Source organism: Podarcis cretensis (genome assembly GCF_951804945.1).
Source record: "Podarcis cretensis genome assembly, chromosome: 11".
Taxonomy (NCBI): domain Eukaryota; kingdom Metazoa; phylum Chordata; class Lepidosauria; order Squamata; family Lacertidae; genus Podarcis; species Podarcis cretensis.
In genome coordinates, this window is record NC_137180.1 from 22,995,076 (window position 1) to 23,017,575 (window position 22,500).

General features: G+C 43.2%; 1 protein-coding gene and 1 long non-coding RNA gene across 7 annotated transcripts in view; one reads left to right on the forward strand and one right to left on the reverse strand.

Moving 5' to 3' along the window:
• The window catches only part of EPB41L4A (erythrocyte membrane protein band 4.1 like 4A), a gene marked incomplete at its 3' end in the record, with an annotated part of 99,541 nt that extends 91,367 nt beyond the window's left edge, over positions 1–8,174 (forward strand). For 4 of the 5 annotated variants that reach the window (XM_079995515.1, XM_079995516.1, XM_079995517.1 and 1 more), the window contains 5 exons: positions 1,200–1,247; positions 1,350–1,418; positions 5,195–5,305; positions 6,197–6,278; positions 7,651–8,174. In XM_079995515.1, coding sequence (XP_079851641.1) covers positions 1,200–1,247; positions 1,350–1,418; positions 5,195–5,305; positions 6,197–6,278; positions 7,651–7,779 — 439 coding nt within the window. Of the gene's footprint in view, positions 1–1,199; positions 1,248–1,349; positions 1,419–5,194; positions 5,536–5,584; positions 6,279–7,650 lie in introns of all 5 variants that reach the window. The other variant, XR_013843538.1, reaches the window with a different exon arrangement.
• A 1,291-nt stretch (positions 8,175–9,465) lies between these two features.
• LOC307226848 lies at positions 9,466–17,270 on the reverse strand. 2 transcript variants are annotated; one of them, XR_013843579.1, is made up of 4 exons: positions 16,892–17,270; positions 14,491–14,548; positions 10,714–12,087; positions 9,466–9,888 (listed from the first exon to the last, which is right to left on the reverse strand). It is a non-coding gene; the product is annotated as an uncharacterized lncRNA (long non-coding RNA). The 2 variants fall into 2 exon arrangements; XR_013843580.1 differs by having other exon boundaries at positions 10,714–12,092; positions 14,497–14,548; positions 16,892–17,269.
• Between the last annotated feature and the right edge of the window lie 5,230 nt (positions 17,271–22,500).

Here is a 22,500-nt window from a genome sequence, read left to right on the forward strand (position 1 = left end):
GCTGGTAAGCGGTCCCTATTTATCTACTTGCACCCGGAGGTGCTTTCGAACTGCTAGGTTGGCAGGCGCTGGGACCGAGCAGCGGGAGCGCACCCCGCCGCAGGGATTCGAACCGCCGACCTTTTGATCGGCAAGCCCTAGGCGCTGAGGCTTTAACCCACAGCGCCACCCGCGTCCCTGGCCAACAACTAGTGGGCGCCATTTTAGCACCTCTGCTCTTATCCCTATGGCTGCTGTCAGTAGAAGGGCCCACCTGAATCAGTTTCATTTTTCATGAAGTACCAATATCACCTAATCTAGTGGATAGCATGGTCTGTGAGCATGCCAAGCACACTGAGCCTCAGGGCATTCCCTCGCCATGGTAGCTGGGACATAAACATTATCAAAGCCATTCTCTCCCCCTTCCCAGTGAATCATGGATTGCTTATGCACATTCCCTGGAGCCTTGAGTATTATAGATTCAGAAGGACTTGCCAGTCCCTCGGGATATGTGCGGAGTACACAGCTGCTGCTGCTGCTGCTTTGCATGAATGGGACCAAAAGGAAGAATAAAGCAATTCAACATTCAGAGCTGGAAGGTACTATTAACCCTTCCCCCAGTGTTAAGCAATGCATCAGGCATCTGCCTTAGGGAAGGCAAAGGCACTGGGAGGGGAAAATGAATGAGGAGGAGGAGGAGAAAGGTGAAAGACACAAACAGCATTAAAATAATCCATGGCATTGACAGCCTTGGGGTAAAGAGAGTGAGAAATTGGGTCATCAGTTTCTTGTGCTGGGTAGTCTTTGTATGAAGGTGGTATTATTACAATAGAAACACACACACACTTTAGTTGACTGTCAGCTGAGATGTCACCATTAACCCTGCTCTCAAAAAAAAACACCATTTGTTTTCCAGCTAATAGAACATGGGAGGGGAAAACAAAGCTGAAGTGGCTCCATTTTTATGAGCAGCTTAGTCAAACAGTTGCCTGGATGAAGACAAACTGTGGTTGAGACTCAAGCTACTTAGTCAGAATAGGACATTTCCATATTCAGCTAGGTTTTACTCAGAGTAAACCCACTGAAATTAATGGAACAAGCTTAGTCGTGTTTGTTAATTTCAGTGGCTGTACTCTGAACACCACCCCATGTCATGAAAACATAAAGCTCTAGGATAATGCATTTGATGAAATGACATATTTTTGTTTGCATTTATGTAGGAGAAGTCCAGATGTGCAAGCAAAGGAAGAATTGTGGAAACACATTCAGTAAGTATGTCTGCAGGGATGGGGATCTTCCATGGAACAATACAGATCTATTTTTATGCATGTGGTTGTATAACTTCTTTTTTGTGTGCAATCCTTTTCTAGAAAGGAGCTTGTGGACCCATCTGGCATGTCTGAGGAACAATTAAGAGAGATTCCATATACTAAAATAGAGTAAGTTGTGTTTTGTTTTGTTTTCTCCTAGAGAACAGGAGTGTTTCTATTTGTATATAGCTAAAGAAATCTAACTCTGAGATTTGTATTGGAAAGAATCATGCACGTTTGGAGAGAGCTGCAAAGTTCTCTCTTAAATAATGTGGCACTATCCACTGTGAACATCGCTCAGACCTTAAAGAGAAGTGAATTTCTGAGCTCCTTTTCATTTCAGCCAGGCGTATATGTGTTGTGTTGCCAATAAATTGTACTTTTAAGAATGCTTCTCCACTTGCAGCTTAATTCTCTGCAGTCTGCCACTCCCTCACAAATTCCACCCCCAAGCAAGCCTTGATGGCAGAAGTGAGCCTCACTTTGAATGAAATGAAATTTATTATGGTCCCAGACCAGATTCACAAACTGTACCAAGCGAACACAAAGCACAACAGAATTAAGTCCAAATTAACAATCAAACATAACAATAAACAATACGAATATGACAGCCATTAGAAATGTGGTTTAGGTCTTAGTCTCTAAAATATTATCTAGAGTTAGCATCTGAGGCCTTAGTCTTTGTAATAGCACAGCTTGTTCCCTGAGTTTTATGGCAGCCACGCAAAATTTGGCCACCCTTAGCGTGATCTCTGGATCCTTCTCCTCTATCAGGGATTTTAAGCATTGAGGTTCAGACCCACTTGGAATTTTCTGTATAACAGGGGTGGTAAAGACCGAGCGTATATCCTCATAAAAACAACATCATAGCAAGACATGAGAGACGGTTTCCACCTCTATTCAGGCTGCAGGGGCAGACTCGCTCTGCATACGGTTTACCCACATATCACTTTGAAAGAAAATCACCTTAGGGAGCAGACCATAACAAGGTAAACAACAGACAGAGCAAAGGGGGTTCACATTCCTTACCCATCACAGACCTTGTGCTGTTTACATCAAAACCCACCACCCTCCCCACCTTGTGCAGTTGGGACCGACCTGGATTTACACAGAGAACTTACACCATCCTGTCTAGTTTGGCTCTCAGTGGCATCCCCTATGCTCCCGTCAAGTTTGCTGAACAGCACACAGAATAATGCTGAAAATCTAGAGCAGCTTTGGGGAAAATTCAGCCCAAGCTACCTTCACTTATAAAGTCTCCCTTTAATATTTACTCTTCCTCTGATCCCCTAAAGTGACTGGTTGACCCGCTTGACCCTTCTTCCTCGGCACACAGCCATCAGTTGCCAGAGCACATTTGCTCCTTTCAGATCAAACACCCGTTTCGTTCTCGTAATTAGCCCATTTGGGACTTCCATGTAGAGATGCGAGCAAGTGCTTCTGACAAGTGTGGGATCACGTTTGACATCACAATGCAATTCTGTCACATCACTGAGAATGAAATAAACAAACAGTGGTAAACTTCTGCAGGTAGGACACGGAACATAAAACTCTTCTTCAAAAACACTTGCACTCACATAATGTTCTTAGCCAAATCATACATTATTATTTTTAATAACATGGATTTCCTAATATGTCTGCCTTGCCAGTTTGCTGCCTTCTAAGCAGCCCAGTTTTACCACCATCACATTACATTTCATAGTACATTGAGGCTGAGAGAATCGTAACTTGCCTCTGGCCTTCAAGTGAGATTGTGTCTGCCGCAAAGGAAAAAATACATGTGAACACGTTTACACAATATTCATTAAGTAGCTGCCTTAAATCCACTCTGATTGCAGGTGCATAGTAATCCATAATCCATCACGATAGCATTTTGAAAAATTTACATTTGTATGTAACCAAATTTATATACCACTTACTGGAACATAGTGGGACACAGGTGGCGCTGTGGGTTAAAGCCTCAGCGCCTAGGGCTTGCCGATCGAAAGGTCGGCGGTTCGAATCCCTGCGGCGGGGTGCGCTCCCGCTGCTCGGTCCCAGCGCCTGCCAACCTAGCAGTTCGAAAGCACCTCCGGGTGCAAGTAGATAAATAGGGACCGCTTACCAGCGGGAAGGTAAACGGCGTTTCCGTGTGCGGCTCTGGCTCGCCAGAGCAGCAATGTCACGCTGGCCACGTGACCCGGAAGTGTCTCCGGACAGCGCTGGCCCCTGGCCTCTTAAGTGAGATGGGCGCACAACCCCAGAGTCTGTCAAGACTGGCCCGTACGGGCAGGGGTACCTTTACCTTTACCTTTTACTGGAACAAAAGACCTCTGTGCAGTTTACGATCCTTTACAATAGTCAGTAAAAATACCAATTAAGAAATAAAAAAGCTACATAAACATTTATGAAACAGAAAATAAAAACAGTAATTTTAAAACACTTACAATTACTAAAAGCACATGTCAAAATTACATTCCTAGGTAGGCATCCAAAGTTTTTAGCATGCACCAAAAATAATACAGGGAATTTCAACATGCAGGTGACTGTCATACTAAAGGATCAACTTCTTGTCAGTGCAGGAGGAACATCATGTGGCACTTACGAGTTAGTTTGAGGACATATGGGTTGAGGAGATCCTTCAGGTAAACAGGTCCCAACCAGTTGAAGGCTTTATACATAAATCATATTGAATTTGGCCCAGTGACAAATCAGAAGCCAGTCCCAATCTATGATGAGGGTGTTAAATATTGACAAACAGTGCTATTTTTCTAGAAAAAGAGGAGCCGGAACTCACCATGTACACATCCCTTGTTCTCTTAGAATGGCAATGGAGCCCACCTGAGAGGTGCCGGAACTGAGTTCCGTGAGTTCCAGCTGAAGAAAAGCCATGCTGACGGGTTCTGTCAGAAATCATGTTGCAGCACTCTGTACTAACTACTTTCCAGACCAAATACAAAGGATGCACACAGAGTGTATTGCAGTAATCCACTCCTGATGTCATCAATGTCTGAACCATAGTCAAACAACTCCAACTCACACCTACCTAAGCCTGTGTGTGTACACACGCCCCAATATATTTTAAAATAATTTTGCTCGCATTACTTACAATTAAGCAGCTTAACCCAAAGGAAACTGTGTACACCACCTTGAGTTGCTTGGAGGAAAGGTGGAATACAAATGAAACATATCTCTTTCCTAAGAAGTCAGAGGGTAAGGATGGGCTACTTGAATGGGCTACAGAGGGAAGGAAAAATTGAATATAGGGCAAGATATTTGCTGGCAACATTTGCTCACCAATGCTAATATTACTAATTGGTAGCATTTCTTATTCGGTGTGGATCATTTAGTTGTGGGGTTTTTTTATTCTTAGCACTGAGGCTACTGTATGGAGGGGAAATTCTGTGTGATAATTTTATCAATTTCCTGTACATTCTTAATATAAATCAGGGCTTCCCAAACTTGGGTCTCCAGCTGTTTTGGATTGCAGCTCCCAGCATTGCTGACCACTGGTGATAACAGTTCCCATAACTTGAAACATTCCACTTGACAGTTGACACCACACAGCTTAGCTTAGTTGGTTAGAGCATGATGCTGAAAATGCCAAGGTTGCAGGTTCAAGCCCCATATGGGACAGCTTTATATTTCTGCAAGGGGTTGGACTAGATCAGGGTTTCCCAACCATGGGTCTTCAGTCGTTTTTGGACTACATTTCCCATCATCCCTGACCACTGGTCCTGCTAGCTAGGGATGATGGGAGTTGTAGTCCAAAAAACAGCTGGAGACCCATGTTTGGGAAACCCTGATGCAAATGAACTTAATCGTGGAGGTTAAACAACTTTCCAGGGTTGTCAACTTTTGTATTCTTTTCGATGAGAATACCTTGTGATACTAATCTGCTCCTGGAAATGTTAATTCCACTTTAGGACTCAAGGCGACCCTGTTCGCATCAGACATTCCCACTCCCCTCGAAGTTATCGCCAGTATCGACGGTCGCAGTGCTCTGACGGAGAGAGATCTGTTCTGTCAGAAGTTAAGTAGGTCAAGTATTTAATTTGCCAGTGGTTTAATGATAAATGCTACCTATCCCTAACTCCAACTCCAATTTAACGAAATTATTGTGCAGCAACTTGTTAAAATATTTTATGTTCCCTGCCTGACTCCTCAGGAAAAAAAGTTGAGTGGGAGAGATGAGTGGTTTGCACCTTGGCCTGTTACTTAACTCCTCATTCTGCTTAGATTCTTCTACACCTGGCCTGTCCAACAGGTCAATTGTGATCTACTGGTTGATCGCAGGACGCCCAAGGTCGATCCAGGTTGACCTTGTGATCCTGAACGATTGACAAAAAAAAGCTCAACAACTTTTGTAAATCCAATGGGTAGATCACTGCCATTTTTTTTAAAGTGGGAGTAGATCAGTTTCTTGGGAGTTGGGCATGCCTGTTCTACACCATTGCCAACAGGATGTTGGACCTTCCTGCATATCCAGAAGCACAATACACTTGTATCAGAAGTGCTATCCTGTTAGAGGAAAGGGCAGGGCAGTATATGAAAACACTTGGCCTCTTCCTACTCCTCCTTTATTGCTTAAAGGAAAAGAGGTCACTCCTCACTTGTATAATATGGGAAGCAACCCTTGGAACACAGGACCGTAAATCAGCAGTTAAACCTTAATTAGAAACACTTAAGGACATTTCAAAGTTAGAATTGAATTCTATCCTATCCTGGGGAGTCTAACAAAGATCGTTGTTCTTGTTTGGGTTCCAGCTGGGCTATAGGAGAAACAGTCAGCTATATATCCCCTTGAGTTGTATTTATTACCGAGAGAAAAGCACTGATAGGATGCCTGTTCATGTGCAGATAACTTTTTAACCCCAAAACTTTTCTTAACGTGCAAGCGTCATACATCTTGCCATTTGTTTTTTCAGTTCAAAAACAGACCTTGTACCTCCATTACCTGTAACCCGTTCCTCAGATGCTCAGTGCCCCACCATTGCAGTATCTCACCAGGTTGGTAATTTGAGTATTTTAAGTTGCATATTTTGGGGGAGTGGAAGGAAAAGGAGACTTATGCAGCTTCCAAATCTAATTCAGCTCAGGTCATGTGACCTAGGACCCGGGCCTTAAAACTTGGACCTACATTCAGCTGCTGGCAGTAGCCTGTCCCATACAGTCCTGAATGGAGCTTAGAATAGGAGTAACATACACAAGTGAAAGTTACACTGGCTTCCTATAGTTAGAATTGTTGTGTCTGACTCTAGTTAGTGCTAAATACCACACCTGAAATGCCCTCAAGGGATGGTGGTGGTTCATTGGGACTGCAGCACGCAGAGGACCTAACCAGGCATAGGCAAACTCAGCCCTCCAGATGTTTTGGGACTACAGTTCCCATCATCCCTGATCACCGGTCCTGTTAGCTAGGGATGTAGTAGTCCCAAAACATCTATGCCTGTCCTAGCCTAACTTCACTCCCTCATTCTTAGTCATTCACCAACTCATCCATCGTGCCATCTGCCTCCATCCTAATTGATTCTGTTAGGATGATATGCTGTTAACACTTACCAAACAGTATTTGGATGTTGCTGAAATCAAATGCCAAGCAATTCCAATGCCACCTCGCCCCCACATTTAAATTTAATGGATTTAATTTAGGATCCCTCCGCAGACACACTCTCAATTCCATGCATTACAATGTTAATTTCAATTTAGTCATTAGCTAGCTTGTTGAAGTTTGAAAGCTTTCTGCATTGCTTACAGTAAATCAGTGTTTATATTGGGAGTAGTGTCGTACCTCGGCTCCCAAACGTTGGTCATTTTGATCACTGGGAGTCGATCAAAAACCAGAAATGAGTGTTCCAGTTTTCAAATGTTCTTTCGGAAGCCGAACATCCAACAGGGCTTCCACGGCTTCCGATTGGCTGCAGGAGCTTCCTGCAGCCAATCGGAAGCCGTGCTTTGGAAGTTGAACATTTCGGAAGTCGAATGGACTTCCGGAACGGATTCTGTTCAACTTCCGAGGTACGACTGTAGTACCATATTTTTCCGTGTATAAGACACTACCCCTTGTATGAGAAAACCCCTATTTTTTGAACCCAAAATTAAGAAATCAAGGCAGAGCCAGAGTCCAGGCCGCCCATGTCAGAGCCTGAACCCCAAGCCCAGGCCCTCCCACACCAGTCAGAGCCACAACCACAACCAGAGCCCCTGTGCATTCACCATCCATGTATAAGATGTTTTCCAATTTTAAAAGCAAAAAGCATTGTCTTATATATGGAAAAATACAGTAATTCCTTTTGCAGAACTGTAACCAGAACACAGAACGTGGCTTAATTCTCATCGGTTGTGCATTGAACTTTTAGTAATGCATTTTCTTTCTCTTCAGAGGCGAAATGGATCTAAAGACAGCCTAATAGAAGAAAAGGCACAGGCACCCATCAACAACCTAGATGGAAAGCACAGTGCAAAGACAATAAAAATTGTACAAGCTTCACGACTTAAGACAGAGACTTGATTCTTCTAGCAAAGGACTGTGAGAGGATGCTGCTCCTTGGCATTTTCAAATGGTACAGAAGTCCAACTACACTTAAACTGCACAGATGGGATTTTTGACCTAAATTAAAGCAAAGATTTAAACTATGAAATATTTCTTGAGGACGAGGCAAATCGCTCGGAAGGATAACACTAATAAGATCAGAGGATTGAACAAAACAGCTGTTGGCTTACTGGAAGATCTATGAAAGTAAAGGCTTTAGATAATAATTACTCCAGTTCCAAAAACCAGTTACAGCCAATTGTTAACCATGGACAATGCCCTGGGTGACTTGATTCAAAAAATGGAAGTATCAGCAAAGATACAAAAGCAATGTACTTGCCAAATGTGCAATAGTAAATGTTTTCTGAATTTAAGAGTAAGGACAGTAATTCATATGCCCATACTTGCCTAGCAATCTCATTCTTATTTACAGCAATGTTGATTATTTTATCAGAACTTTATACAGTGAATTCTACATCCTGCTTGGTTACACAAAAGCAGACTGCCTTGTATGCAGCCTTCCAATTTTTAATGTCCTAAAATTAGTTCCTTAAGATTCATGCTATTGTTGCCAATGTTTTTAGGATCTTTTACTGTGGTACTGTGGACGTGGATGGCGCTGTGGGTGAAACCTCAGTGCCTAGGACTTGCCAATCGTATGGTCGGCGGTTTGAATCCCCGCGGCGGGGTGAGCTCACGTCTTTCGGTCCCAGCTCCTGCCCACCTAGCAGTTCGAAAGCACCCCTAAGTGCAAGTAGATAAATAGGTACCCCTTTATAGTGGGAAGGTAAACGGCGTTCCGTGTGATGCGCTGGTGCAGGCTCGCCAGAGCAGCTTCGTCACGCTGGCCACATGACCCGGAAGTGTCTTTGGACAGCGCTGGCTCCCAGCCTCTTAAGTGAGATGAGCGCACAACCCTAGAGTCGGACACAACTGGCCCGTACGGGCAGGGGTACCTTTACTTTTACTGTGGTTCTAGAGCAGGTTTCCCTAATCTGGTACCCTTCCAATGACTAAAAATATCATCGTAAGAATGAAGTCAAAAATATTTGCAGGGAATCAGGTTGGGGAAGTTCATAGAGCTATGAATGAGGCATCAAATTATAGAGTTTAGAACAGAGAAAAGTGTTCAGCTGTAAAAGGTGTAGTTATAGTATTTTGAAATGAGTTGCCACCACCTTTGACTTAAGGTGCTATGATATAATGAAATATTCTTAAGCAACCAATGTTTAGGAGCAGGGAGGGGCATATGGCCCTCCAGATGTTGCTAGTACAGGGCCTAGAAACAGATGAAAAGATTGGCAAGGAGGGAGGCATTACAATAGCACCAACTCTGGATATCAAAAGAGTACAGGTTTCATTTCTCCATCCTTCCACTCCAAGGAAACAAGCAAACTGGATGATTAAATAACAAGGGATGAAGGCCAAACCCTTCATTTTCTATTCCTGCTAACTCATTGTGCTGTCCACTTGGTTTTACAATTGTGAGATCCTCCCATTTTTAATTTCCTGCAAACGGCAGAACATCTTAATTGAAGGGGAGAACTTCGGATTGCCCACAAACACTGGTTTGGTTTTGCTTTTCTTCTAGTAACTTTTATGGTGGCAGCTTTTTGTGTGTATCACACTGTTTATGGATGAGAAAGACGCATCTAGCAACCATGGTGTTTTGAAATTGATTTATTTTTAAACTGAACGTACACAGATGCTGTGTACAGATGTTTCTTTATACCTATACATGAAATTACCTCTGATACAGAAGTTGAGCAGAATAAGCCACATCATATTAAACTACTGATACTTCAGTGGCAGGTGTTAATTTTCAATCCCAATCTGCATCCATGTTTTAACTTTAAAACCCCCGTGTGCAAAGCTTACTGGAACAATAGATTGGAAACTATATACCATCAACAAGAGTCTGTCTGTGGTCTGGTGGTGAGTGGTTGCAATGGGGCAAGGCATGTTCACCCTATTTACTTTCAAGGTGTAATTATCACAATCCAACAGGTAATATTTACACATTACTTTCCCTCTCCTTAATACAGGCTTCTGCTAGCATGTTGCAGCTGATGCTGTAGATACATATTCCTGCAAAAGAAAGAAACAATCCACTATTAATTATCTGGCAGCGAAACAGAAAATGTGCCACAAGAAATGAATTTGGGTTACCCCAATTTTTGAAGCAGTTATTAACTGGTGGCCATCTTATTTTTAAGTTTTGTTTTTTAGTTTGATGTCAAACTAATTTCTTGATGTTGGAAACCTGTATTTAGATACTATGTGCTGTGTCAATTCAGTTATGTGAAAAGGGTGCTAAATTCATTTTTAGAGCATTTAAATGGACATCTTGCATTTGGTCCACTAACTGTGAGTGACCATATTTTTGTGAAGGTTGCCCCAGCCAAATTTATTTTGGCATTTTTTTCTAATGTAGAAACTCATCAAACCTTTGTCACTGTGAACTATTAATTATCTAACATAGCTTCACCACCTGATGCTTGTTTCACCAAACGCATGGGAAGAGCAGAGCATTAATCCACTTGTCAAATTGCCTGCCATGCTGCAGTGGATCCAGGAGCAGCCCTAGCAACAAGGTCAATCACCAGGTCCATAGCTATGAATGACCTCTTACTGGGGAAACCAAGCCAGATGAGCGGGGTATAAATAATAAATTATTATAACTCATTGACATGGGCGGACGACTTTCTCTCATCAAGCAGAAGTGTAGAAGTATCTATGGCTTTTGCCTTGTGCAGCAGCTAATATGTTTTGGGGCACACATGATTCTGTGCAGTTAAAATAGCTATACCCCACATGGATGATCAGTAATGGTGAGACAGTTGTTGTCATGGGGCCAAAATCATCTGTTCTCATGGCACTTCCCATGTCCAGGATGTGTATCCTGCTCCTCACCATGGTGATTTGAAGCCTTGCTTCCCAGGAGATGGGAAAAATAAGGAGCGTGTATGAACAGCGAAGAACAAGACTCTGGCAAAACAGGAACAGAATGAAGTGGGTGTATACGTAAAGGTACACATGCGTATTTTGCCGATGTAATGGACAAGCCACTGTGCCTTAACCCTGCCTACCTACCCTATTTCCAATAAGCTATTTCACTTGTGCCTGTACCTTGCTCCCACTCCTCACATTTGTGTTTCTGTTCATATCCTGCCCAAGCATGTTTTCTTCCTCTTTCAACTTAAGGCTGGGCATGTTTCATCAGAAGAAAATCCCACTGAATTCAGTGGGGCATAGTCCATAACTAGGTGCTGTACCTTAATTTTCCCCTTTTGCTCACACACTTTCAATTTCTTTTTCTGCTGGATTCTGTGCTTTTCCAGGTCCGTAGGCGTCCATTGGGGCTTATTAAATTCAGCCTTCTTGCACCCTCATCTTCCTCACTCATTTTCACCTCCACATCATCATCAGTGACCAACGGGAACCACTCCATACACGTTTCTGTTGTGCAAGAGAACACACTTGAGACTGCGCTTAAGAGCTATCAAGAAATCAGCACCATTCCGTTGAATTGTATGATGTAATGCCTAATTGGCAGAGAAGGCCTGGAATATCATGACAGTAAACAAAGTGCTTGTCTTTTGAAAAGAAGCCCACAAAATCCCTCTTTCAGAAATATGTCACTTTTGTCGAGTGGTGCAGTAGATGTTTTTCTTGCAGCCTGGATGCTAATAACTCAGCTGCCTTCTTGGAGAGGCCCAAATCATTCAGTTCCCGTTGGCCAAACTGCTGTGGGGCTGATTGCTGCTCAGATGAGTTGTCTTCGGATTCTACAGCCATTTCTCAATGCACCTTCCCAAAATCCTCATGATCTTCCTCACCATGTTCACTTCCTTCATCTTCAGAAGAGACAAACCTCTTAAAACCTGGAATTGGGAGTTCTTCAGAGTGCGGGATAGGTCTAATTGCTGAAGGAATACTGGGATAGGCGACAGCATGTCGGTTTTTCTTGCCAATACCCTTCTTATTGACCAGACAAAAATAGCAATCACTTGTGTGATCCTTGGGTTCTCACCAAACCATAGGAACCCCAAAAGGCACACTCTTCCGTTTTCCTTTTGTCCCGTCTCTAAGCATTTCCTCACAATTGTGACAAACAATATGCGGAGCCCATTTCTTGTCTTGTTCACCAAGGGGAATTTCAAAACAGCTTTTATAGGCACACCTCACAAATGCTGTTATATTGCATCTCTGACAAGGAAGTGCGTAGCAGCCACATGCATAACAAAAGGCATCAGGCTTGTTTACACATTTTGAAGAAGCCATGGTCTGATCTGAAAAATACAAATATTTAGGTTACAAAACTATAAAAATAAAGGAAAAGTAAGTTGGTTAGGGTACATCAATGTGTCATTGTCCACTTATCCCCAGTGTAAATATGACATATCGGCAAAAGTCAGAAATCGGAAGATAACTATAGCATGTACACAAAAATCAATTTCAGATTTGAAATCAGCATCGAAAGAACATATAAGAACAGTTGAAAACTCTCATGCAACAGAAAATGAAAAAATTGTTCCCCAGTGATTCAGTTTGCCAGGCACAGAAGCTTTTTAAAGGAAGAGGAATTTTAGCTAAACCAGATCCCAGAGGTGGAAAAAAACTTCCATCTGAAACTAAGCAAGGTTCTAAACTTTTATCACAGTGATGAGAAGTCTAGAATAAAGCCAGGAATGAAAGATGTGGTCAGAATTGGAAAAGAGTATCATAGGAAGCGGCTAATACTGGGCAACCTCCAAGAATTGTATGCAGGCTTCAAGATGAGGTACAAGGGTACCACTGGACCTCTGGATTCTTGTACTTTGCATCTTGTAGTAGTGCATTATAAACATGGTATACAAAGCTCAATAGTTTTGAAATATATAAAAGATAATTTTCCTCTCATCAGATACACTACTTTAGTGACAGCTGTGCAGCACAGTACAAAAATAAGTTCAACTTCCTAAATCTCTGTCATCATCAAGATGATTTCCAAATAAATGCACAGTGGTCTTTCTTTGCCACTAGTCATGGCAAGTCAGTATGCAACAGTATTGGTGGAACTACAAAATGTCTAGCTAGAAGAGTCTTCAGAGATCCCTTGAAAAGCAGATTACTACTCCAAAAATATTTTTTTTGATTTCTGTGATTTTTTTTAAAAGGTAAAATTCCATTATATTGCAAGGGAAGACATAGACATAATCTCCTCTTCCCTTGAAACCTGTTTCAGAGACATGCAGACACTCCCTGGAACTCACAATTTCCACAACTTTAAATCACTGAATTCTACAGGCACAACTGAAGCAAGAAGAATGAGCACTGATAAAGAACCCTTCCTCACTTTCAACTTGAGGAGCCTCCCTAAACTTCCTGTGAATGCTGATGATCTGTATCTTGGATGTTTTGTAACTTGCAAGTATGATCATTTGCGGTATTTTGGAATGGTATCGGAAAATAATCAAGACGATCGAGATGCTTTTGTAAAATTTATTCACCCAAATGGACCTTCGCCTTCATTCTGCTGGCCTAGCCATGACAATTCTTGCGTAAAACCATTTCCTCACATGCTTGGTATTGTACAACCCCCACAGACAATAACTGGCAAGAGATACTTCTTTCCCTACGAGTGTATGGTGTTGATGGAAGAAAAAAATGAAAATCTTGCAGCTGATACTGAGGCTACAGCAAAGAAACTGAGGATCATTGAACTTGTAAGGTAATAAACTGTGATAATAGCATAATCTGTTATGGTAAGTGCATTTATAAAAGTTTTTAGGCATTTATAAAATCTTGAGTGCTGGTGTATTTTTTTCTGAAATCTCATCATTGAGCTCTGTGTAAAATTTCAAAGAGACCTGATCAATGGTTATGGAGGGGGGGAAATGTGCACAAGGGTATCTTGTGCTGAAGGTCTCAAGAGGGACAGACAACACAAATTTAACAAAACTTTGAAGTGCTATAAAATTAAAACCATTTGAGATAGAGGAAAAAATTAAGAGGGTTTCTTTCAACCACCAAATTTCATCAACATCCGAGATGGAGGGTGACATGCCCTCATTGAAATGACATGGAATGACCCCCCCCCCAACACAAATGGTGTGTTTTAGCTGAAATACAGAGAAGGTACATAACCAACTCCTGGTAGTATGACAGCTAAGGTTAATATATGCCTTTTCTGACACCACATTCACTAGTGAAAGTAATGAATGGGCAACACAAAGGCAAAATTACATGAGGCAATATGTGGATCAATGTCAAAGTGTGTGCCTAGGCCAGGGTGAACATAGCCAGTGATCACACTGAGGTGGAAAGTCAACGTGTTTACTCAGCCATGGCAGAAGGCACAGAAAAGGCAAACACCCAAAGAATCTGTGCAACTCTGAAGTGCACAGTAAATAAGATGTATAGCAACCATATAAGTATAATGTGAAAACCACGTGAACATGATTACTATTGGGGTCATTCCATGCCAAATCACCTACTGTATTTTAATACTCAGTTGTGCTCTCACAACTCAGATTAATCTTAAAAAAATAATTTGAGGTTATCTCATAGGTATCTACTTATAATTTTTTGGGAAGAAAATCTGAGTTTTGAGAGCACATGGCACCAAGTGATTTGGTGTAGAATGACCCTCAAGAGGGCTTCTCAGACCGCTAAAGAAATGTATAAAGATAGAATAACACAATGTACTCATACCTATATTCTGAAGTGAAATGTTTCATCAAAACTGTGTGGGTTCTGCCTATACCTGAAAAATTAAAAAAACAATGATACAATGAACCAGCCATTTTTGTATGACTGCAAATAGTTTTGCTTTAAAAGTAGCCCACACAGTCCTTCAGTTACAGAGAGAAACTACATAATGCAATCTTATAAGAGGGAACCTGCATAGTGCACATTTAGCACATAAGGTCACATTAATCCCAGGAAGTTTCACTTGCAAAAGTGGTTGTGGAGTTCACCCTTAGCAATAGTCCCTTTTCAGGGTCCGTCCCAAACAGTGGAATGTACTTCTGAGCAAACTAGCAAATTACACCGTCATCAATACACGTGGTTGCAAGGAAGAGCGAAAATGCTAGAGAAGTGCATATACACCAGTTTTTTTCCCACAGGTTCCTTGAATCAGAGAAAGCTTTGTCTGTACTAGTATACAGTGTGTCTTAGTAAACATATGGAATATGCCAGGGATAACAACCCAGTAATTTTGAAGTTTGTAAAGAGGCTGATTTAACCAAGCACTGGCATGAGATTAGTTTTTGGAGCGAACTACACTCTATGTCACTGCATTGTGGGGGGTCCCTCCCTTATCCACTGCTCAGGTGTCTGCACCAATTTACTTTAAAAAAACAACATTCAGGTAATTGTTAATTGTGTCATGTCCAGTTTGGTCCTTTGCGCTTTGTGAAAATAGGGACTGCAGTCAAGCTGAAGCGTCAAGTCTTCATACAGACAGGAACACTTAAATTTGTAAAAAACTTAAAATGAACACAAAGAAGTAAGCTACACATAAGACTTTCAAGGAGCCACAGGCAGACAAAGCTAGAAATGTCCCACATACAGCAAGCCTGCTAGGAACAATTCCTAGCTTAGGAAAAAGCTGCAAGGTGGGGATTTGTTTTATGCCTTCTCTGACACCACGTTCATTAGCAACTAAAACAAACGGGCAACACTGAAGGCAAGATGACACAAAGCAACCAAAACTAAGCAAGCAAGGAAAGATCTGCACCTGCATGCCTATACAGTGGTACCTTGGGTTAAGAACTTACCGTATTTTTCGCTCTATAAGACGCACCAGACCATAAGACGCATCTAGTTTTTGGAGGAGGAAAACAAGGAAAAAAAATATTCCGAATCTCAAAAGCCAGAACAGCAAGAGGGATCGCTGCGCAGCAAAAGCAGCGATTCCTCTTCCTGTACTGGCTTCTGGGATGGCTATGCAGCCTGCATTCGCTCCATAAGACGCACACACATTTCCCCTTACTTTTTAGAAGGGAAAAAGTAAGTCTTATAGAGCAAAAAATATGGTAATTCATTCTGGAGGTCCGTTCTTAACCTAAACTGTTCTTAACCTGAGGTACCACTTTAGCTAATGGGGCCTCCTGCTGCCACGGTGCAATTTCTGTTCTCATCTTGAAGCAAGGTTCTTAACCCGAGGTACTATTTCTAGGTTAGCGGAGTCTGTAACCTGAAGCGTCTGTAACCCGAGGTACCACTGTACACACAGCTTACCTACATTACAGAGCTGGAGACATTTCCTGCAGTTCAGCATACTGATTTTTTATATGCCTGTCTGTAAGAAAAAGATCCTCCACTTTTCTTTCCTCTATGGCTTATTTCTCACAAAATCTTATTTACCTCTACCCTTTTCTCTCTAGAAAGCAACGCGAGAAGAGCTGCTGTGCACGTGTTTGCGCGCTCACAGCGAACTTGCCACACGTGCAAACTATCCCCGCTTCCTATCCAAAAGTGATGGCCCCCCCCCTCGTGCTAGCCTGTCCCGTCAAGCCCAACCAACACCGCCTCCTGAGGCTCGACGGGGCGCGAATCCGAGGCGGCCACGCTACGCCGTCCTTACCTGCCTCTGTGCTCCCACTAACACCACGTGCCAAAAGGCGCCGCAGCCTCCGCGCGCCCATTCGCGCGAGAGGACGAGCTCCCTCAGGGGCCGGCGAGGCCTCCTACATGCCCGCCTTGCTCAGTTCCCCAGCCGCAAGGGAAGAAAAAAAGAGCCCGTAGGGCCTTTACTTTTAACCGTCGGGCTTATTTTTTTTTTTTTGGTGGTGGGGGGGCGCACTCATACCTCGGGCCCCACGGAAGCTTTCGCCGGCTGCGGCCTTCAAAGGAAGCGCTTTCTTCCTCAGGGCGCTACGAAAAGTGCTGCCGGGAACTGCATCTCCGCGAGGAGAGCACGGGATTCTTGTAAGGGAGAGACGAAATGGCAGAGGCTGTGGGAATCCGGCTCACTTCGACCCCCCCTCAGCGAAACCTCCATGCCTGCACCTTCCCTCACCCGCCCGCGCTCCTTCTCTGTTTCCCGCCTCCCTTGCCAACTGCCACACATATGAGCCCCCTACCCCCCCCCCATACTCACTTGGTTGGCTCCAGTCCCCACAGCTCTTCCCGCGCTTTTCAAACATCCCGTTTGGTATTTGCCCTCAGCGGCTCTCTCAACCGCCATCTCCCTCGCGCGCGCCGAGAACGGGAAAAGAGACGCCCTTCCGCTTCCGGCCGCTTCTTACAGCCTCCGCTTCGGGCCAAACCATTGCTGCTAGAGCGGGGAGAGGAGAGAGAGAGAAGACCAGGCCAGACCGCGCTATTCATTGATTTCTGCAGGAAACCATCGTTGCCCAGACAGGTTTCAAAGGTCTGGCATATACCAAACGCGCTCTCGGGTCACTCGCTCCCCGTCTTGTCGAAACATGAGGAGGATGTGGAATGTACCAACTGTACTTCTCCCCCCCTCTTCCTTCTTCCCGCTGTTCTCATTCAAACGGTTGCTGGACCCTAGAGAGAACAGCGCAGAGTAAAGCGCAACTCGTTTCTTCTCTTTTGATTTGGGATCTGCATTTTGCAGCAGGAGAGGGGCAGAAATGCACGTGGATATACTGCACAACATCTTGTTTGGCGCAGCAGTTTATGGCCAGATTCTGTCATTTTCTATTTATTTGGTGATTAAAGCAGATTACATCAGTTTCTGCTGATGTTCAAGGTTAATGAAACGTTCAAACAAGATGTTAAAGAAAAAGGTTTTTGTGAAAAAGAATCAAACTTTCAACAAGAAATATTGAATAACGATTTTAAAATTCTGTCTAAAATGTATAAATTACTGCTTGAATAGCACCTGATTGATGAGGAGGTAAAATCAGTCATGATTTACTGGGCAAAAGATTTTGGGTATAATATACAGTTAAGTGATTGGGTAAAACTATGGAAAGAGGGTTTGAGATTTACCGCATGTAATGCATTAAAAGAAAATGTGATGAAGATGGTGTACAGATGGTACATCACAGCAGTTAAGTTAGCAAAAATGTATAAAGTCAGTAATAAATGTTGGAAATGCAAAAAAAAGAAGAATCATCCTACCATATGTGGTGGGAGTGTAAAAAGGTGAAATGTTTCTGGGAGATGATATATAATGAGTTGAAAAAAATGTTGAAATATACATTTATAAAGAAACCAGAAGCATTTCTTTTGGGTATTGTTGGAAATGAGATAAATAGAAAAGATTGCAAGCTTTTTTTATATGCGGTAACAGCAGCAAGAATATTACTGGCCCAAAAATGGAAGCAAGAAGAATTACCAACGTTGGAAGAATGGAGGATGAAATTAATGGACTATGCAGAATTGGACAAGCTAACAGGAAGGATCCGAAACCGGTGGGACCAGAGATTCACTGAAGACTGGACTAAATTTACAGAGTATTTGAAAAGTATTTGTGACGATCAGACTACGTTTGTAGGTCTACAAGAAGTTCTGTGAGGAGTAATTTAAGAAATATTGTAAAAATGGAAAGGGAGAGATGATCTGTTAAGAAATGTAAAGGCAATATTAAGTTAAGAATTGCAGGAGATGTGATTATGACGGAGGATTATCAGAGGAGCTGAAGGAAGTCCAAATAAGAATATGTGTGTTATAATTTGTGTGGTATGTCTTTAAAATTTTGTATGCTAAAAACTAATAAAAATATTATTAAAAAAAAAGTTTCTGCTGATGTGCATGCTCTATTTTATTTTACAGTGGTACCTCGGGTTACATACACTTCAGGTTACATATGCTTCAGGTTACACACTCCGCTAACCCAGAAATAGTGCTTCAGGTTAAGAACTTTGCTTCAGGAAGAGAACAGAAATCGTGCTCCGGCAGCGCGGTGGCAGCAGGAGGCCCCATTAGTTAAAGTGGTGCTTCAGGTCACTTTTAAGTTGAGTCGGTCCCATCTAGCAAACAAAAGCCAGCCCAGTGGAAACCGACCAGTGGCGTCAGCTCCAGTGGGGAAGTTTGCTCCTCCGGTTAAAGAACAAAGCAGGGCTAACCCCATGCCTTCCAAGGACTCCTCTGCAGGAGAGGATGGCCGGTCTAAACTTACTCCTTCTTTGGGATTGTGTTTCCATTACAGGAAGTCCAGTCATGTGAAGGTAGCTTGCCCCCAACTAAAAGATAAAAGACCCCCAGCCTTGACGTCAACGCCCGCAGTATGCGTAATTCAACAGCCAGCGGAGGACTGGGAGGTGGAGTCGCAAGGGTTGAGGGCTGAAGGGATAGTTTTCCCAGAAAATAATGGGGGTGGAGCAGCGCCTGGTGCTACAGTTCCCATGACCACTGGAACCACTTCCAATGCTGTTAATGTGGGGCCAGTGAGTACTGGAGCAGGAACGAGAGTGCCACATGTTAATTGGGCTAATTTAGAATTCACAGCACCTATTACGATCAATCAAATTGTTGTGAACTCTTTTCGGGACACGGGCTCCGATATTATGAGAGTGTCTAGAGATTTGGTTTTGCCCCAACAGATACAGCCTGACCCCTTGAAGATTAGCCCGTATGGCGTAGATGCAATCTTTCAACCTACTGCCATTGCCCCAGTTTCCTATAAAGGTTACACCAGAAACCATCTTGTCATAGTTCTTCATCCTGAAGCATGAAAGGTGTGGCTGGACATATTCTGCAACTGATTTTGTGGAGCTGGAGAGATGTGTAGTTATTACTGCATGTGCGGAAGAGAAGGCTCTCACCAGGACATATCTTGACTGCACGCTGCGATTGCTGTCCTGAAATATAAGTCAATACAAGGAAGGAGGGGAAAAAATACTCAAATTTCGGTACTCTGGGGAGTGGGGGGGAAGGCCTAGAACAGAGAAAGCCAGTTTGGTGCATTAAGACCTTTGGGTAGAGCATTTGGGATCACATGAAAATTCCAGATTTCACTTTAAGTATGCATTATGTGTCTGGGAAAGAGGGAAAGTGATGTGGTCAGATGTGAAAGAGTACCTTTAACAGTTGTCTAGTTGAATTTCAGCAGGCTTGGCTTCCAAAACATGCTCCTCCCATTGAAATTCCCTTACCAGGGGAACAGAGGAAATGAGTGGCAGTAGGTGGTGAGCCCACTGGAAACTGTGCAGCTCAGACACTTGGTACGCCCTCAGCCTAGCACTGTAAAGCCAAGTGTGAAGTGAGATAACTGCAACTGGTGGCATCTTCCTTATTTCCAATGCCTCTGGGTGTGGAATGTAACATCACTGAAGCGGTCAAATACAACATTTCCTGTTTGTCCGGAGCGGGCACACAGGGGAATGAATGTTGCTCCAGCCAGGAGGACTTCCTGTGGCACCTGGTCTGGAGTATCCTTCCCCACTACGGTCAATGGTCTGACATGGGATAATGCAGATTCATAAGTTTGCTACCAAATTTCTTTTTTTTAAAAAAAAACATTTTAAGCAAGACATTGGCTTAATTTAAGCAAAGACTCAGCTCTTAAACTGTTTGTTTCAGTATTCAGCTTTTCACCCTACCCCAAATTGGTATAATAAAATAGTTTTTGATGATATCCATAATAATACTAATAATAATAATAATAATAATAATAATAATAATAATAATAATAATTTATTATTTATACCCCGCCCATCTGGCTGGGTTTCCCCAGCCACTCTGGGCGGCTTCCAACAGAATATTAAAATACAATAAGCTATTAAACATTAAAAGCTTCCCTAAATGCAGTTCCTTCACTGAAAAACTCCAACCAGCTCTTTTGTACTAATGGTGGTGGATCAAGGGTATTCAGGCCATAAGGCAAGCCTGATCCTTGGCACCTCTCAATGTTGTGGGATGTAACATCACTGTAGCTGTCAAGTGCATTTCCTGTTTGCCCAGAGTGGTCACACAGGGGGATGTTACTCCAGCCAGGAGACTTCCTGTGGCACCTGGTCTGGAGCATCCTCCCCCTGTGTGTGACCAGGTAGATGGGCGTGACCCTAGCAGACCCTACAAAAGGGTTGGTCATGCAGCCATCTTCCCTTTTCCGCCTTATTCCGTTTTGCCTTTTGCTGTCTGCTGGCTCTCAGCCAGTAGCACATGGGCTCATCCCTCACAGAGGATGAACCCCCACTTTTCTCTGTATCTGTAACTACAAGATAAAGCCTGCCCTTTAGGACCATACAGTGAACTGAATGTAAGTAAACTTTACCATTACTTTTAAAAGGAAGACTGCTGGGTCATTATTCTTTTTAAGAGGGAACTAAAGGGGATTTACCAGGAACAATCCAATCAGGACAAGCCAGACTGGGTTGCTTAACTCAAACGATTCCATCAACTAGCTTCCTGCAATGTACAAGGGAATGTGCTCTGCTACTAGCTCACTAGCATGAGTGAGGAAGGATAATAATAATAATAATAATAATAATAATAATAATAATAATAATTTATTATTTATACCCCGCCCATCTGGCTGAGTTTCCCCAGCCACTCTGGGCGGCTCCCAATCAGTGTTAAAAACAATACAGCATTACATATTAAAAACTTCCCTGAACAGGGCTGCCTTAAGATGTCTTCTGAATGTCAGGTAATTCTTTATCTCTTTGACATCTGATGGGAGGGCGTTCCACAGGTCGGGCGCCACTACCGAGAAGGCCCTCTGCCTGGTTCCCTGTAGCCTCACTTCTCGCAATGAGGGAACCGCCAGAAGGCCCTCGGCACTGGATCTCAGTGTCCGGGCTGAACGATGGGGGTGGAGATGCTCCTTCAGGTATACAGGACCGAGGCCGTTTAGGGCTTTAAAGGTCAGCACCAACACTTTGAATCGTGCTCGGAAACGTACTGGGAGCCAGTGCAGATCTCTCAGAACCGGTGTTATGTGGTCCCGGCGGCCACTCCCAGTCACCAGTCTAGCTGCCGCATTCTGGATTAATTGCAGTTTCCGGGTCACCTTCAAAGGTAGCCCCACGTAGAGCGCGTTGCAGTAGTCCAAGCGTGAGATAACCAGAGCATGCACCACTCTGGCGAGACAGTCCGCGGGAAGGTAGGGTCTTAGCCTGCGTACCAGGTGGAGCTGGTAGACAGCTGCCCTGGACACAGAGTTAACCTGCGCCTCCATGGACAGCTGTGAGTCCAAAATGACTCCCAGGCTGCGCACCTGGTCCTTCAGGGGCACAGTTACCCCATTCAGGACCAGGGAATCCTCCACACCTGCCCGCCTCCTGTCCCCCAAAAACAGTACTTCTGTCTTGTCAGGATTCAACCTCAATCTGTTAGCCGCCATCCAACCAATATATTCTCTCCTACATTCCCACACTGGGCCCTATTGCTGATGCAGTAATAGTTTGCCATTGGGGAGAATGAATATATGATGAGATCTGCAAACATCTGACCCTGGCATTCATTCATTTATTATATGAATATCTCACTTTTAATCCAAGGAGCTCAAGATGGCATAAATGGATCTCTCCCTCCCCACAACCCTGTGGGGGAGGTTAGGCTGAGAGACAGTGACTGGGCTGTCATCCAGTGACTTCATGGCTGAGTGGGAATTTGAACCCTGGTCCCTCCTAGTCCAACATTCCAGCAAATGCACTAAGTTGACATGTATTTTAGACAATTATTCACAGAAACACCAGTAAGGGGGAAAATTAGCATTACTAAGCTTGGGCTCTTTACTAAAGAACATTGTATGCCATAGATCATTAGACTGCTTTAGAAACATCTGTTTAA